Genomic DNA, 18,322 nt, shown 5'->3' with positions numbered 1-18,322 from the left:
ACCCTATAACTATCTTCCCAAGGCTCCTTGCTACTTCTATCACTGACTATAAGGATCTTCCTTTCTAATTGCCTGTGAAAAATTTCTTAATGCTTTTCCTCTCCTTCAACCCTAACAATTGCCCCTAAAAGATAGTGTTCTTTGGCTTTAAGCCTTGAAGTTCCATTCTTCATTTATTCCATGTTCTTTTACCCACACCTTACTTCAGTGTCCAGGAGAGGGGAAGGTGGCAGAATACTGAGGCCATTGTGTGTCTTGGATCCTTGAAAGAAAAATTATTGGAGGCTGTAGTTTCATTCAACCAGTATCTGATGAGCACCTTCTAGATCAGTGATGGTGAACCTTTTAGAGATTTCAATAACACAGCCCACTGCAGCGTGCTTGCCATAGGTTCGCCACCATTGTTCTGAATGCTCAACACTGTTCCAGGCACTGGAGATATCGGAGTGAACACCACAAAGTCCTTGACTCTGTGGAGCTTACATTCCAATATCATGTACTGTTTATAAAATGTCCATCTATTAGTGTTTACTGCCCCTGTATAACTTATTGAGACTATACTTGACACCCATCTTTTCCTCTTCTCTAATACATTTTACACATTATCAGCGTTCATTGCTTTGAAACACAGTTCTGATTAAATAAATAGGACACACGTGTAAATACCGAATAGTTTCTCTAGTGTTAGAAACTGAAAGTGTAAATAAGGGTTAAAATGATTAAAATGAATAATTGATAATTTGAAATAGGAAAAAAGGTAGAAAGATGAAGGAGTGAAGGGAGGGGAAGGGGAAAGGAAAAGAGGGAAAGGAAAAACTATGAGAAAAGAAAAAAAATGGAAATGAAATCTATGTAAATAGGGAAGGACAGAGGGGGTGAAGGGTGCACAGGTAATGGGGAAAAAAATAAGAACCAAGATACATCATGTACAGGTACAAGCACCCAATCATAAATGTAAACTAATTATATACCTAAAATGTACCAATAAAAGAACTAAAAAATAAATAAATAAATAAATAAAAAATTACTTCTCTACTTAGAAAAATTCTCTCAAAGGCTTCCACACCCCCACCTCTGTCACTTACCAAATAAAGTTTTCATCCCTTAGCTTGTCATTTAAAGTCCTCCATGATCTGGCTCCAGCCTCCTTTGGAATGTTATCCTTCAACTGTTCCCTTTTATAGACACTATGTTCTTTGCTACACCTTCTGAACTTGGAAACCTCTGCCTAGAATATTTCCCACAAACTGACAGTGAAAAAAAAAAAGGCTATCCATTCTTCATGGACCAGGTCACAAATCCTCCCTGACTAGCAACTCTTTCTCCTCCTAATGTGCATAGCACTTCAGACTTCGCCTATGGCATTTGTCACCATTTGCCTTGTGTTGTAAAGTACTATTTTAACTCTACAAAACTGTGAATCTCAAGAGCAGGAAGGACACTTTAGCCCTTTTGGTTGTTTTCTCCCTCAGAAGTTTGTCTGTGGATCTAATCTGCTTTCACACAGTCACATCCATGCTTCTTTTGGTGTAGGTGGACATGCAGTTAAGGTCAGAGCTCAACACTACAAACCAAACTTATCAAATGATTTCTAATGTACGTAACTCAATCTCTGCAATCACATTAGTGGATTACTTTTGGACCGAATTTGTTCTCATCATTTTACAGAGACACTCTTACCACCGCTCCCACTATGATCCTCCAACAAGCCGACAGGCAGGAGGGTTCCCCCGCTTTCCTGGGGCCAGAAGTCACCGGGGAGCTCTTGTGGACTCACAGCAAGCATCAGGGACCATCGTGCAGATTGTCATCAATAATAAACACAAGCATGGACAAGGTAAGTGACATCCTCCTTTTGTACTGCGTCTGTATCAGAGTCCCGGCATCCCTGTTCTTCTGAGGGCTGGAGCTGAGAAAAAAACCTTTCTTCCATGAATAGCATAATATCACAATATTCACATGATCACTCACTAACAAGTCTACAAAGTGAGCATGAACAAATGACTCCTGAGGACTCTTAGGACTTTCCTAAATGCAGCCAAGGGAGCATAGTCAAAACCCGTTTATGCTTGCAGAGCAGTCTCTAGCACTTTCTCATCTGTCCCTAGGGATTGGAGATCATTTGGGAAAATGTCTTGGGTCTGTAGCAAGTAGATCGCCCAACATTTAAAGGTAATTGGTGCCAAGCACATCAAAAGTTCTTATCCAAGCCTTAGAAATAGCTTTTCTCACACCTCAGTGCACCCCAGATTCTCCTGGGGCTCCTTGTTAAATATTCCTGGCCCTGTACTCAGAGATTCTGGTTCACTGTTTAGCATATGAGGAGATTTTCCTTAAAAAATGAGTAATCGAGCAAGAATTACAGAAAACACCTGGCTGAGCACCAGGATGACTGATCAGGTTAGCTCAGACCTGCAGCCCACTCAGGCAACCAACTGACTGCAGCAAACATCCACAGATATCAATGGGCTCTGTTTTCTCCCACACACGACTCTCTGGCCTCCACCAACCCAACCCCAGTAGCAGAGCTGGGAGGAGAAGTTTAGTAAAACAATTGACTGGTTCTTACTTTTTTAGGGATCCTGTCAACCAGCTCTTTGGAGCAAGAGCTGAGCTAGATCCTTTTGTGAAACCACAAACATGTTTTGTTTCCTTTAAAGGAAAAACAAACTAAAGTCAGTTCTCTGAATGGGTTAAAAGTAATAAATTATTAAACCAAGTGATTAAATAACACAGGTGAAAACAATCCACTATAAAGAACTCCTACTATAAATCTCAAAGCTAGTCAAGCCAAAGCTAGTTGATCACATCTGTTGTTGGTTAGATGTAAATTTCAGATTTCAGATAAAAAATTAAATTGCTTTTGAAACCTACAGGTTTATAAGAAGAATCTAAATAAAATCATTAATAAATGGTGGTATATTAAAAGAATTTGAAATGTTTGCTTATTATTTTTAAGTCCCAGGGTGTTCTGATACAAGTTTATGAAATGAGGAGTTAGATAAGGATGCTGTTTGATTTTCAATCCTAAATTTTTCTGCATAGATTCCATTTGCTCTGAAAGTATTTCAAAACCTTTCTAAAAATGTGTGGAAATGGCCTTTTTATATGTAAATCACATAATCTCTATAAGGCCTCTTTATTTTCAAGGTAGAGGTTCATTCCTTGATTGTCTCCATCCTACAAAAGCCCCAGCTGTTTTACATTTATTCATCTGCCCCCATCAATTTGGATGCAGCAGTTCTTTTCTGACCTTTCTGTTATAGTTCACTAGAGAATCATTTATCTCCACTCCCAGCTCCCAACTCCCCAGCTGGAAGATTCAAACTCATCTGAGTATTTGTTGCTGGGGAGAAGGCAATATTTCCCTCTAGATAATTGACCTCACTGTATTCTGCTGTATTCTGCTCACCTCATCTGGACTGTTCCTTCAACCCAAATGTTTAGGAGTCTGGGTGCCTAGCTATTTTACACTGGGAGTCCTGTCTGTGCTACTACTCAGCATAGTTCACACTTCTCCCTAGCTCTTTTGCTACTGATGCTGTCTTTTCAGATACACCTCCTTGATTCCTTATTAAAGTCATAGAGAAGTGATAGTACTCTACCATTCTGTTTGATCTTATCCATGGCCTGCACCTCGCAGTTTAGGTATCAAGTCTCTATTTTGACTCAGTGGAAGGTTGGGTCCCTCTCTGGTTTAGGTTCTTGGAATCTTTACAGGAGCTGACCTGTTACAGCGCCCAGTACTTTTGCAGCTTTTGCAAAGGACAGTAAAAGGCCAACATCATTCATATTTCTTAATGTGACCCAGTGGACTTGATGAGAAAGAAATAGCCCAGTGATTCATCCTGACCCTGTTGTCTTGCAGCCAAATCAGTCAATTCCTAGAAACGCCCCAAGTGGGGCTTTTTCTACCCCTAGCCCCACCCAAAGTAATACAACCCACCCTAGAAATGTTGTTGATTAGGATGCCAACAGGTCTGCCTGGGTGTGATGAGGTGATGGGAATAATGAAAAACACACCCAGACTCAGTCATGGCTTGCACTCTCCAAAAGGATCAGAACTCCTTCTCAGACCTCCCCATTCACAGCCCTTTGAATTTCACATCCTGGAGTCTAGTGCCATGCCTTACTATAGCAGCCTAATAAATTTTGGGTTTGATGTACATGGAAGGATATACCTGTGGTCCCTCCCCTTCTTAGGCGACTTGGCCTGAAGCTCAGATGCTTGTCCTTTTCTTAGAAAACATTCAGCAAATGCCAATGTCAAAGATATCTGTGAAGCAGACAGTGATTCTCTGTAGGCAAATATCCACAGCCACTATAAGGTTGGAAACTGAGAAAATTGCCTGAAAAGTAGAGGCATAAAAGGCTACCCCTTCACAGTTACCCGAGAGGCATGTCCCTCTCAGTTTTGTCTTAGCACTACCCTTCCAACACCAAAGAGTACACCAGCAGAACTAAGGTCCATACCTGTCATTGTCACTTTCTCATTATCGAGACAAAATATTCAACACCCACCAAGGAGAGATGTATTTTGGTTCACAGTTTTGGAAGTTTCAGTCTGTGGTTGGCAGGCTCAGATGCAGAAATGGAATGATGGAAAGGCTTGCTGAGGAGAAAAGTTCCCCCACATAATGGTGGCCAGGAAGGTAGAAACCAGGGAGGGAAATAGACCTTTTTAGGTCACACCCCCAGTGACCCACCTCTTCTGGCAAGCCCCCACTGCCTAACACCACATTTAACTATGGATTCATCAGTGGACTAATCCATTGATGGATATAGTGTTCCTCTGATCCAATCACTTTCCCAAAGCCTCACCTCTGAACACATGAGTCTTGGAGGACATTCCAGATCCAAATCATAACAACACCAATCTATGTTGGTTAATCATTGCGTTAGTTATTTTTCTCATTGCTGAGACAAAATACCTGACCCCCAAAGTTAAAGGGGGAAAGTTTATTTGGCTTACAGTTCACAGAGGTTTCAGTCCTTAGTAGGCTGGCTCCAAGGTAGAGTGGCACAGGAGACAGGCATCAAAGAGGAGAAACAGTTCAAGCAGACACAAGGTAACAAAAACATCAAGGAAACCTTAACAGCATCTTTCTGCCAATTTTATCTTATCCGGACTACTGGGATTAGGGCATTGCCAAACCAATCAGTGTACTGGTTTAGTAATCACATGCCTTAATCCCAGCATCACACTCTCTACATTCAGCCACCTATGACCCAATGAGACTTTGGGGGGACATCTAGACCCAAACCATAACAATCATATTCTCATAGCACTTAACATTCTGAATGGATTTGCTTCAGGATGCTATAAATGTATCTCCATGTCCATGATACAAACAAAGGATATGTTAAGGAGTTCACGGCTTGGATTCTGAGCATTAAGACCCATTTCAGCTACTTTGCCTTTAATTTCTGGTTCTTTGTACTCTTCCAGTGTGTGTTTCCAATGGAAAGACCTATTCCCATGGCGAATCCTGGCACCCAAACCTCAGGGCATTTGGCATTGTGGAGTGTGTGCTGTGCACTTGTAATGTCACCAAGCAAGAGTGTAAGAAAATCCACTGCCCCAATCGATACCCCTGCAAGTATCCTCAAAAAATAGATGGAAAGTGCTGCAAGGTGTGTCCAGGTAAAAAAGCAAAAGGTGCGTTGGTTGGAGGCCCTGCCTTTGATTGACTGAGATCCTTCTCAACTTTGTTTGAGCATTAGAAATATAATCAACCTGTCATCTAATTGTAGTAGTAGTAGTAATTCTAGTAAGAATGAACTTCATTCTTTCCTCTCTTGAGCGACTGATAGATGGTTGCTTGGGAAAATTTACTATTGAGAAATATACTGGGAATTTCCTTCTGTCCATCACATCTCCCATTTAGTTTTAAGTGTTGACCTTATCCTTACTTCAGTAGAGAGTTTGGATTGTCACGATTATTAGAAAAACAGTAGCACCTTTCATTTTATCACTTTAACTCACCAAAGCACAGTCACATCCATTAGACAGGATGAGAGACAGGTGAAATACACTGGAAGACAAACAGGTTCTGATTCATATCTAAGTGGTTGCATGACCTTGAAGATGTGTCATATCCACTTTGGGCCTCGTTAGTCTTATATGAAAAGGTTACAATAATTGGTCTATAAGCAATCCTTTTCCTGTTGCATTTTCTTCCTTTATTTTTGAGACATAATATTTCAGTATATTCATTTCTAGAATGTGTAATGTGTAATGATCACATCAGGGTAATCATTTCCATTTCTTTGAACATTAATTTTTGTATTGGAAACCTTTGGAATTTTATAGTTATTTGAAATAAATCATAAATTATTAATGATTACAGTTACCGTACTGTGTTATAGAACACCAGAACTAATTCCTCCTATGTAACTCTGTTTTGGTATCTGTTATCAAACCTTTCTCTATCTCCCCTCCCGCTACCTTCCAACTCCAAAATCCTATAATTATGTTGCTCTGTATCTTTCAAAGATAAGAAAACTGAGAGTGGTGAAACTAATTGATAATAAAACCAAGGCATAGAACTCAGGTCACTTCTATCCCATTGTCTTTTCCAGTAAAAAATGTTCACTCTTTTTTTTAAAAAAAAAGGCAAACTATTTAAGTGGTGTTTTTTCAGATGTGAACTACATTAAAAAGATGGTCTGTAATAATGGAAATGCAAATAATGATATGAGTGATCAAGTATTCTAATCCTGGCTTGCCACTGATTTCCTGCATGATCTAGATGAAGTAACCTTACCTCTCTGTGGCCAAATTTCCTTTTCTGTAAAATGTGAGGGTTAGAGCAGGTGGTCGCCTAGGGCCTTTCCAGTTCCAGTGTTCTATAACCAGTAACTCCCAGGCACATGAATTTATCATTTTATGCTTTCTGCAAAAATTTTTATAAAGACAGATGAAATCCCAAACATTTTTAATGAGGGCAGAGAGCTAAATCATTTATTCCTTCAATTTAGGTAATTCCTCATGACTAGAAAGCAAATACACATTTACTGAGCATTTTCATGGGGACCAGTGGTTCCCAAACTTTTTTGCACATTGAAATTTTCAGAGAGCTTCTAAAAACACCTGTGTCTCATCCCCAGAGATTATGATGGTTAATTTATTTGAAATGTGTCCTGGGTTTTGGAATTTTTAAGATTCCCAGGCTATATTAATGTTTAGAAAAGTTTGAGAATCACTGCTGTAGGTCCACGATCGTTTATGGTCTGGCCACTCAAATTGAAGTTCTTGGATCAGCAGCCTCTGGGAGCTAGTTACAAATGCTAATCTTAGAGCCCCATTCTAGATCTACTGCATCAGTATCTTCATTTTTTTAAAAATCTCTAATGTATAGGGATTCTAATGTATAGTGCATACATTAAAGTTTGAGAAGCACTGATTAAGGCACAAACAAAATCTACCACAATATAATGAGCCCTTTCTTCTAGAGTAAATAAGACAGTGTATGGACAGGAAGGACAAGATCTAGCTGATATGGAGTAGACTTGAGGCATTAAAATTCACATGCGGGGCCGGGGATTTAGCTCAGTGGTTCTGCCGCCTGCCTTGCAAGTGCAAGGACCTGAGTTCGATCCCTGGTACAAAAAAAAAAAAATTCACATGCAAATGTACTTATTAGGGGTAGGGAACAAGTGAATTACAAGAATGATATTGGTAATGGGACTACCCAACCATGATGACCTATTATGACTTCTAACTCTGATCTTACTGGATCCCCAAATCCTTCAATAGAAGTTTTACCAACACAATTTTCTCTTCTGTCAACGGTCTAACATTTATAATTTAAAAACAGACAATTTTAGACAAAAATGAATTGTTACCTAAACCATACAAGATAAGATAAATTCTCTCACTATATAATATTCCAATTTGAATCTCAGTCCCTCAGACCAGATCACATTTCACTGGGTGCTTAGGATCTTATTGATGCAGAGGATTCAAATAAAATGTTGTGAAAATAAGAACATGCATTACCTATAATTTCTTTCTCAAATTGGTAATGTTTATTAAAAACCTTTGTATAAGCAATTTTACTCCCAGATATCCTAAGAAAATAATCAAAGACATACACAAAGATTTTCACACAAGGATTTTTGCTGCAGTACTGTTTATAGTAGTGAAAAATTGTAAAAGAAAAACTGGTTTGGTTAAAACAATTTTGTAAGCCCACCAATATGAGAATGTTTAAATTATGGTAAATAGTTGTACTGTGGAATATCATATAGCCATTAATAATACTTGTAGACTAAGATTTGGTGACACGGAAAGATATTTGCAATATATTAAGTACAAAAATCAAGCTGAAAAAACATGTATACTGTGATCACATTTTTTTGTGTTAAAAACAAAAGTATATATAGGCATGCATGCATAAAGCCTATGTATGCATATAAATATATATATGCATGCTTAGATTTTTAAAGAAAAAGACTGGAAGAGAATATGGCAGAATATGTTTACAGTGACTATCTTTGGATAACTGAACTCTGAATAATTCTTATTTTCTTCTCTTTTATTTGTATTTCCTAAATTTCATTAGTAAACATGTATTACTTTCATAATTAGACAAAATGATGTTATTGTTTTTAAAACTATCATTCAGAACCCCAATTGGCAATATATGAAAATCTGATGCCTATACGAGTTTCTCTAGAAGATCTGTTTTTCCTGTTTCCCACCTTCCTTGGATGTGTTTTTCCTGTTTCCCACCTTCCTCAGATAAAGTAGAAAATTTATTGGGTAACATAGAAGGTGTGAATTTCTATCCCGCTTTGTGTATCATCAGTCATTAATACTTCCCTCCTTGGGAATGGTTTCTCAGCTCCTGAGTTCTGGAGGGCTCAGGACAGAGCATTCTCATGGGAAGTAGGAATAGCCAGAAGTGACTTCAAGTGTGGCATGCTTCCGTGGAAGAGAATGAGAATAGGTAAGCATGGAGTGACCAGAAAGCACCTTGAGGTAGAGAGTGTGGAAAGTGGAAGATGTTGCTGAATAGGTCCTTCTAAAGACAAAATTTGCTTCTCTTGTTATTTTCAAGAATCATCCAGGGTTGAGTCTCAAATTGGTTTTGTTGTTTGTAGATCTCTTTGGTCTCCTAAGTTCAGCTCTTGGAGAGGAAGGGGTAGAGGTGCGGGATGACTCTTTAAGATACTGGGAGCATATTACAGGTACTTCCAGTGCCATCATGGATTTCATGTGTCAGTTATAGCCATATCCAATATTAAGCTGCTGGGAAAATTTTAACAAATGAACTCAGCTTGCCTTGTAAAGGTGATCATAGAATACACAGAAGTCACTGTACACTCCATAACCTCTTCCACCCATTTGAAAAGTGCTAGTACACATCCCTTAATTACTTAACATCACCAAGAAGACTGGACTGCCAAAGCAATTAAATAGCTGAAAAGAATGACAAAGAGAGAATGGAAATTTGGCCCTAAGATAATCCACAAATTGAGTAATCCAACCTGGAGTTGTCAAGAGAAGACGATGGTTTTGTCCTTATAGTGCCAAATGGTGGTGGGGGTGGAAAAGCTGATCAGGCCAGCAAGACACACAAAGTAGCAATTTGATTACAACTTCTAGTCCAAATGTGTCTGATTGGCTGACAGTGAGTCTCCTCAATTAATCACCCATCCAAACCATTGAACACTCAGTTTTTTCATCCTTAACAATTCAGATATTCTTACAGATGGCTTCTACACATATTTAATTTTCAGGGTGTCTAAAATTTCTCTTTGCTGATTTCAATGCACACTTCAAATATGCTGCTGAAGACAGTGCTGATTATAAGCTAGCAAGGAAGCTTAACTTACTGATAACCAACCAAGAAAAACTTCTTTTGATAGGGGGCTGAGGAAAGGCAAAGTAGAATGGGGAATATTAAGGGATTGGTACCTTTATGCCTGGGAGCTGAAATTTGGCAGTTTAGTTTACATATTAAGTGATCCGTAGTTGAGAGATTTGACCAATTTTTTGTTTCCCAACCATTCATTTGGCATAGCATACAAATGACTAATCTGACATCTAGGTTTTGGCACTGGTGCCGATCTGGTATTATCATTCCCCTTACAAACAAATCAAAGAGCATTTAGAAATGTCAAGTCAATTTGGATAGATCCATTGGACAAATATACGCACATAAATGAGTGTCCTGAATGTTTTCTAAGTATATGTAAAAGATGTCAGGGGAGTTAACCAAGGCCCTCTGTCGGCCCATTTCCTAGGCCTCTTGTCAACACTGGGCTGGGCAGAGCGTGATCCTGACCCTGTCTGGAAAATCCTGTTCTTTTAAGGGCTTCAGAGATTTGTACCTGGCTACCTTCTTCCTCCTCATATAAGTTCACTTATGAATGATGGCAGTAAGGAGATACAGTTTAATTTCTGGGCCAGTATTCTGTACAACTGTGGATTCTGTCATCAAATGGACTTCAAAATTTGTATGTTTCTTTGTGCTTTGGTGGCTGTTCACTGGGGCAGCCTATTGTGAGGTAATAAAATAAAGAATCTCCATCTCAGTAAAAATGTTCTTGTTGGCTGCCCACTTTCTGTAAGTGAGTGTAAGTTTGTATAAATAATGATATAGCTAGGGCCGGGGATTTAGCTCAGTGGCACCGTGCCTGCCTTGTAAGGACAAGGTCCTGAGTTTGATCCCCGGTGCCAAAATAATGATGATGATGATGATGATGATGATGATGATGATGATGATGATGATGATGATATAGCTAAATGTAGAAGTTCACATCTAGCTTTGGAAGACCATGACAAAATTCTACTTGCTTCCTGATTTCAGAAGAACTTCCAGGCCAAAGCTTTGATAGTAAAGGCTACTTTTGCGGAGAAGAAACAATGCCCGTGTATGAGTCTGTATTCATGGAGGATGGGGAGACTACCAGAAAAATAGCACTGGAGACTGAAAGACCACCTCAGGTAGAGGTCCATGTTTGGACCATTCGAAAAGGTAAACAACACAACATTAATTTCTTATCTTTTAAGGAGGGGCAGAGAAGGAAAGGAAGACTCTCTTGTACTTAGTTTCACCATGTTCCTGTATTTGGGTTGGAAGTTTTCTTGTTTGTTTAGAAACTGACATGTGTCTAACACAGCTGTTATTGTGGCCTTTCAGATTTAACTAGGAAGTGTGCTAAAGATTAAGTATTAACCTATTAACGCTTGCAGTTCCCAAGGTTGTATGTCTCATACAACCAAAAGATAGAAGAGTAGTTCTTAACGTAAGGAGATAGAGGAGTAGATGGAAGAATAGTTCTTGACATGATTCTGTATGTCAGAATGATCTGGGCAAATTTTTTGTTTTGTTTTTAGTACCAAATACCTGGGCCCCACCTCCAGAGTCTGATTAATTGATCTGGGTACAGCCCGGGCATCAAAGCTCTACACAAGATTCTGATGTGTGGCCCGAGTTGCAAACTACCAAACTCAAGTCTATCTTTCCTATATGAAGCTCTACAAATAGAATAACCTATTTATTTAATGTGTAGCTAAGTCCCTCAAATCACACTGTGTACTCTGGAGTAAGACAAATTGAAAACATCATCCCTACCTTCAAGAAGATGATAATTTCACTGGAGAAATAATCCCAGTCATGATGAACAATTCCTTTTCAGATTACTCACAATGACTATAACAAACTGCATTTTCTTCACTGTGATCCTATAGCTTTTTACACTGTTCCATAGGCATAAGACTAGTCCTCACAGAGTCTGGTCAAGTTTTCTAGTAATTTATGTGTAGAAGTGAGATTTTAATTGGAAAATAATACTCATCCTTTTGTTACTGGCTCCTACATAAGGCTTTAAAATGTTCAAGCTTTAGTGGATTTCAGTATTATGCACAGAGCTGTTGTAAAATGCAGCTACCTGTCTCTATCCCAGAGATGCAAATTCAGCAGGATTTAGGTAGTGTCTAAATATCTGCATGTTTAAAACATAGCCTGGTAATTCTGAATGCAGATGGCACTCAGACCATACTTTTAGTATTTATGGAGTTTTTTCTGTCCCTTTTCACAGTAACTTTTTTTCCCTAAAGAATGTGTCCTTCCCCATGTCTTAGACAATATGCTGTAATGTACCTGTGATTTTCATTCATGCTTATTTTGGTTTTATATGTAGGGAAAATTGGGCATGCCAGTTTTCCACCTTAAACTCTGTAGCACATCTGTAACTGACTATCTAGGACAAGGCAGCAACCTGTTGGCTTTCCCAGCATTGGACCTGGTATTTGTTACCCCACATCTCTCACCCCACTGTGGTGTCAGCTTGCTACTGTAGCATCTAAATAGCCATAGCCTCCTATTCACAGTGCCAGGTTATCAAGATGTGTGCATAGTGGGCAGATTAAAACCCAGGCTTCATCTCCTTTGCCTCCTATAGGCCTCTTTAGGATTATTTAAGTTGGATTGTGACATGTTACTCCTTAACTATTAGGCAGTTTTCGGTTGTTTACCTGTTATTCTGATTAAAGCTATTTAGACAAGGTTCAGACTGTACAGGCCACTCTGCTTTACCTCTCCCAATTCTTTTTAAATGGGAAGGCTAACAGAACTGTGAATATTCCCCAAAGGAAAATATGCTCTTCAGTAAGTTCAGGAACAAGGGTAGCTTCTTTACACAAATAACCTGTCTGTGATCCTACTGCTGGATTTCATTATTTAGCCAGGAGGGCAGCCTATTGGTTTGACAAGAACATAGTCTACCCAGATTTGGAGCAAAGGCAGACTTTCTAATACTGCCTTTGGCTGAGGAAGCTCTGACCAGTATCCATGCTTGAATCCATGTGGCTTTCACTAGGAGGGGATCCCACAGTCAGCAGCATTATCCTCCTTATCTCTATTCCCTAGACAAGCCAAGAAAACAAATAGAGACAATTATAATGCTTGAGCCATCCAAGTTCTTGGTTAAACACGTTACACGGCCCAGCTCAATAACTCTGAAGCCCCAGTAATGAAACAATATGTTCAGCCCAGGGAGCAAAAGGAATTGGTAATTCCAGAAAGAGTGCCTGACCATCTGCCCCACTTTTTGCTTGTCCCCAGGCATCCTCCAGCGCTTCCACATTGAAAAGATCTCGAAAAGAATGTTTGAAGAACTCCATCTCTTCAAACTGGTGACCAGGACAACCCTGAGTAAGTGGTACCTTTCTTTACTCATCACTGAAACATACCCAGTTTTTTTAATGCACAATTGTCACAACTATAGTTCCTCTATTTTCTTAGTAAACCTTAGGAGTACTCAGTATCAACATTAGAGGATATTCTGTTTTTCCTCTGGGGGACTTAGAAACAAATAGGATGTCTGAATGTGAACTAAAAATCTTGGGCATGATTAATACAGACCCAGATGTAGGTTAAGCATAAGCTACCTCAGGCTCAGGATTCCTGAATGTCTTTAATGAAATTGCTACACCTAGAGTCTCAAGAGGGTTGCAAAAGGCTTCACACAAAATTTCAGGTCTAGTATAGTATTGGAGACTTCACATCTAGAAGGCTATGTTCTCTGGTGGTGAGGATGGGAGACAAAAAGAAAAGGAATACATATCAATTCCTGTGTCATTTCTAAGTCCTTTGACGCTTTTAAATTGCCCCTGAGTGGTCATGTTTCTTTAAAAGCACTCAGGCATTCAAACATACTTGCAACTCTCCCACTTTCTACACTAGATGGAGCCTAGGGACTAGGTACTGCTAGGCACTGGGAGTGAAAGAGAGAACGTCTAATGGAATAAAAGGTACACAGTTTCTATCCACAGGGAATTCTAAGAGGCAAGGTAGAACATGAAAACGCCTTGACTATGAATTAATATAGTTCTGAGGAGTTAAATACCTTAAGTGCTCAGGGGAATCTGCAAAGAACAATGAGATGAGAGGCAGGTGGGCTTAGTCGGGGAAGGCTTTGGGGAGGAGGTGTGTTTTGAAACAGAGGGGTGTGACTGGGCAATGGATCAAGAAATCAGTCCAGGAAGAGGGTGCAGCGTAAGTGAAGATTCAGACAGGAGCAAACAAGAAATGTGGGTGGGGATGAGGAATGATCCCAAAAGCCACAATAAGGTGCACTGAAAGATGAGAAGAGTTGGTAGGAAGTAGTCAGAGGGTCCAGAAGAAGCCAGTGAAAAGTTCACATGTAAAGCAAGTAACATTGGGAGTTGCTGCAAAATTACAAACAGCCTAGTACAATCGAAACAGTGCTTTAGGAAGACATCCCTGGGCTTTCAGATAGATTTGTTAAGCACCTACTTTGATGAAGCCAGATTTAAAGAGCCAAATTTGCTATGCCAAGAAGTTGGATTTGATCTCCAGGTCATAGAACACCAGCTGAGGTTTTTTGAGCAAATGAATGGTACATTTAGACCTGTTTTTAGAAAGAAATCCTTGCTGTGTGGAGAGGTGGACTGTTGGTGAGAGAGCTGACAAGAGTCTGAATTAGGAAGCTATTATACTATATTAAGTCAGTGAGATGGTGAGGTCACTGAGAGACATTTCTCAGGTAAAATCAACAAAATTTTGTCAATTAGAGAAAGGAGTTTGGGATGGCTCCAATATTAACAACTTTATAGAATGAGTGAATAGTAATGCTATTCACCAATGAGAAACTCTGAAGAAATATTAGTGAAGAAAGAGTTTCACTTGCAATACTTGGATTAAGATACTAATAGGCCATCTAAGAAGACTTATCCAATAGGCAACTGGAAATAGAGTTGATGAGGTCAATTGTTTTTCTTGCAGGACCAATAGAAAATAAAATGAACAGTGTGAGTATTCAAATGAAGGTGTTGGAAGTAAGAATAAAGGAGCCAAAGTCCAGGATCCCAGGATCAAAGATGTGACTTCTGAAATTACCATTTAATTTCAAAGAACATATTTTAGTTCATACTGTGAGCAAGGCACTGCTATGATCTAGAAGACTTGAGAGATGATTTAAGCATACTCTATGCCCATTAGCTGTTAGGATTTGGGGTGTACAATGGAAGCAGATGGTGTGTGCCTCAGACTGTGTACATCTGGAAGAAGTAAGATCTGTGAGATCTACAGGCATGAAAAACAAGCCAAATTCCTTTGTGTAATGTGCCTAGAGAGCCTGGTACATCACAGGGCTTCAGTGAAAGCTAGTTCCTTGATCAGCCCTTCTTTTCCTTTTTCCTTCTGCCTTCCCATTGCATCAGAGAGAATAGGAAAAAGTGAGGAATCCAAGGGAGAAAGGAGCAGAGATCAAGTCTCAAGGGGAAGGAATCATGTTCTCTTGTGGCTAGGGAAAGAAAAGCGGTTCAAAACACATTTGGAGTTTAAAGGGGTTTACTGACCTTGGATCAGGAGTTCTCCAGTTATATTTGAAATCCTCCGGTGGTTCCATGAGTAAGTATGTAGGCGGGATGTGATAGGGGAGTGTTCTGTTGACTCTGCTGTACTCTTACACTTTCCTGCCCTCTTGTGTTTGGCTTTTAGGCCAGTGGAAGATATTCACTGAAGGAGAAGCTCAGATCAGCCAGATGTGTTCAAGTCGTGTTTGCAGAACAGAGCTTGAAGATTTGGTCAAAGTTTTGTACCTGGAGAGATCTGAAAAGGGCCACTGTTAGGCAAGTCAGACAGTTAGATAGGGTCAAGCAAGAAAACTCAAGCTGCAGCTGGACTGCCACCTTATTTTGCTTAAATCAATAGTACCTTACAACCCCAAACTCAAATGCAGTCAGTTATTCACGCCATGCATAGCATAACTTGCTGCTTTATGTGGAGTGGTGTGTCAGCCCTTAACCATCTCCTCTAAAGAGACTAAGAGAGTCTTAAATGATTTGTGGGAGGAAGAAGGATAGAACACCACAACACATCTCTAGTTTCTTGGAGAATCACATTTCTTTACATGTTAAAGAGCAAACAAAACCCCAAGGTTTTATTGAGAAAGTTATTCAAATGAAAGAAAGAGAAGGGAATTGCTTAGTAGCTGTTCTGGAGAATAGAGCAATTATTTGTATGAAATGATATTCTTTGAATGTTAGAATGTCTTTTGTTCTTTAAAAGAAAATTAACTACCCATCCTTGAGTGCATGTGCACACACACACACACACACACACACACACATATACACACACACATACAAAACTGCGGCCTCTGCACTGAGGCAAAGCCAGCCTAGATTCTGCCCTTCTCTGCCTGAAAGACCTTGGAGGTTGTTGGTGCCCAGGAGAATAAATAAAGACTTCTAAACAAAAGCCTCTGTTCTTAGGCCTTTGACGTGGCTGTTGCACTCAGCAACTATAGTGGCAGGGTGAAGAATAAAAGCAGCATTTCTGGCCTCATTCACGTTAAAGTGGTGAATAACTTTTCCCTAGTGATACCCTTTCTTTTTTCTTCCTCAACCTATGAAACCTCCACAAATAACTCTGAATTGGGTAATATTATCAGAAACTGAATCGATAGTAATTATTGAAGAAAGGACTTGATAAAAGTCAAAGAGGCCATCTTATTGTTTTCATGGCAATAAAATTCACCAATTAGTAGATCAGTATTCACTAATTTTCTTGAGGTCATACTTGTCTAGCCAGAAAATTTAGGCTGAATTATTAAATTCTAGGAGCCCCCTTAAAAGGGTGGTTTTCCTTCTTCAAGAGTTGATTTTTACTGTGCAAAGAGGCTCTATCTTCACGAGCTTCTGAATTTTGGCTCTTCAGTTAAGAGAGTTGCTGTTCATTTCAGGAGCTGAAACTTCTGATAAACATCTTTATCCTAAACCTTTCTCTCAGTTTTGCCTTATTCAGCCAGCATGGATTTGAATCAGGGATTCTAGAAAACACTGTTCATAAAATGTTTATCTGCAGTCCAATACTAGAGTATAAATGGTCAATTTTCAGGTCTGGCTTTAGACATCATCTTTGTGGGAAAACTAAATTTTCCTCAAAAAAGATCTGGATTTGTCCTCTCTGAGAGTCATGAATGAACTCTAGTGAGTACTAAGAAGCATTGAGGACTCAGAAGTTCCATATTTGCCACTCTGAGATGATATGTGAGAGAACATGTTTTTCCTTAATGTATTTGACAATGATGGGGGAAAATGTAAAAGGTCCAGTGTCAACAGCAATCTGCCATAAAAGAGTCTGTTTCCATAAAAGAGACACAAGGGCCTCATAGCCAGGAATTCATAGGACAATCCTTTCACCAGCCCACCACACACATTCTCCTCAAGAGAAGGAGGAAGGAAACCCTGGGCTGAAAAGTCACAGAGCATAATGAAAAGTAGGGGGGTCATGGTGGTTAAGCAGCTGCTGGCTCCCTTTCAAAAGTGGCAGTCATTTCCAGAGTATAGAGACCAGTAACTGGATCCTGAAGCAAAGTGGTGATTCCACTTCTAGATGCTTCACCCCAAAGCCTTCCCACCCAGGTGTTCTCTGAATGCTCAGGCTTAGAGGAACACCCAGAAGCTTCCCTAGATAGATGCCTTCTCCTGGTCCTGGGGCACACCTTTCCAAAGTATTGGGGGAAGCAGGAGCTGGTGAGCTGTGTCAGTGAACATAGAAACCCTCCAGTGTTTGTTGTTTTGTAGAGAGTAGGTCTTAGGAAAAATGCCAAGCCACCCGTAGTTAGTAGAGAAGAATGGATGTGGTTCTTTTTGTGTATTTATTTGTATCATAAACACTTGGAACAACAAAGACCATAAGCACCATTTCACAATAATAGCCATTTTCTAGTTAACTCATGTAAACAAGTAAGAGTAACATAACAATATTACCTTCTCATTCTGCTCATAGGACATGTACCTAAACATGGTACTTATTTATGTAGTCACTGTATTTCTGGATTTTAAATTAATAAAAATTTTAATTTTGAAAAGTCATCTTCAAGCAAGCCGCATGTGTGAGTGACTCTCCATTATTACTGACTCTGAACTAGATAGCAGGTGATGGGTGGGCCTGGTGCTTTCTCACAGCTTGACACCCTTCTCGTGCTGTAGTGTAATAGTTACAGTGTGATCTGAGTCAGACTACAGGGATGTCTTTAAAAATTTCTGTTAGTACATGTTTTCAGTACATAATGATTACATTCATCTTGGGGAGTTGGTACATATACGTAACACATCGTAGGTCTTTTTTCATCACCTTCTCCTGCCCCTCCCTCCTCCTTCCATATCTTGATTACTTTCCCTTTTGCAAAAGATCTATCTCACTATTTCCTATTATCTGTCTTTATTTTGCTCTTTATTTTGTGTATATTTTGGGTTACTCATATAGAGAAACCATTTAAGCTTGTGCATCTGATTTATTTCACTTAACTTTATGGTCTCAAGGTACATCCATTT

The 18,322-nt window shown here is 39.5% G+C and overlaps 1 protein-coding gene across 7 annotated transcripts in view; it reads left to right on the top strand.

The window, feature by feature from the left end:
* Chrdl1 (chordin like 1) overlaps window positions 1-17,860 on the top strand; it is a 134,127-nt gene extending 116,267 nt beyond the window's left edge. For 2 of the 7 annotated variants that reach the window (XM_004861434.3, XM_004861433.3), the window contains exons 8-12: window positions 1,669-1,837; window positions 5,450-5,659; window positions 10,821-10,988; window positions 13,080-13,169; window positions 15,480-17,860. In XM_004861434.3, coding sequence (XP_004861491.1) covers window positions 1,669-1,837; window positions 5,450-5,659; window positions 10,821-10,988; window positions 13,080-13,169; window positions 15,480-15,610 — 768 coding nt within the window. In that variant the 3' untranslated portion in view covers window positions 15,611-17,860. Of the gene's footprint in view, window positions 1-1,668; window positions 1,838-5,449; window positions 5,660-10,820; window positions 10,989-13,079; window positions 13,170-14,762; window positions 14,879-15,479 lie in introns of those variants that run through there. The other 5 variants (XM_087196759.1, XM_087196758.1, XM_087196760.1 and 2 more) reach the window with 4 other exon arrangements.
* Window positions 17,861-18,322: the final 462 nt, after the last annotated feature.

The sequence above is a fragment of the Heterocephalus glaber genome, unplaced genomic scaffold (assembly GCF_053883595.1).
Source record: "Heterocephalus glaber isolate CG9 unplaced genomic scaffold, H.glaber_assembly_v1.0 deba00001613, whole genome shotgun sequence".
Classification (NCBI taxonomy): Eukaryota; Metazoa; Chordata; class Mammalia; order Rodentia; family Bathyergidae; genus Heterocephalus; species Heterocephalus glaber.
This window is presented reverse-complemented; position numbering and strand designations above follow the sequence as displayed.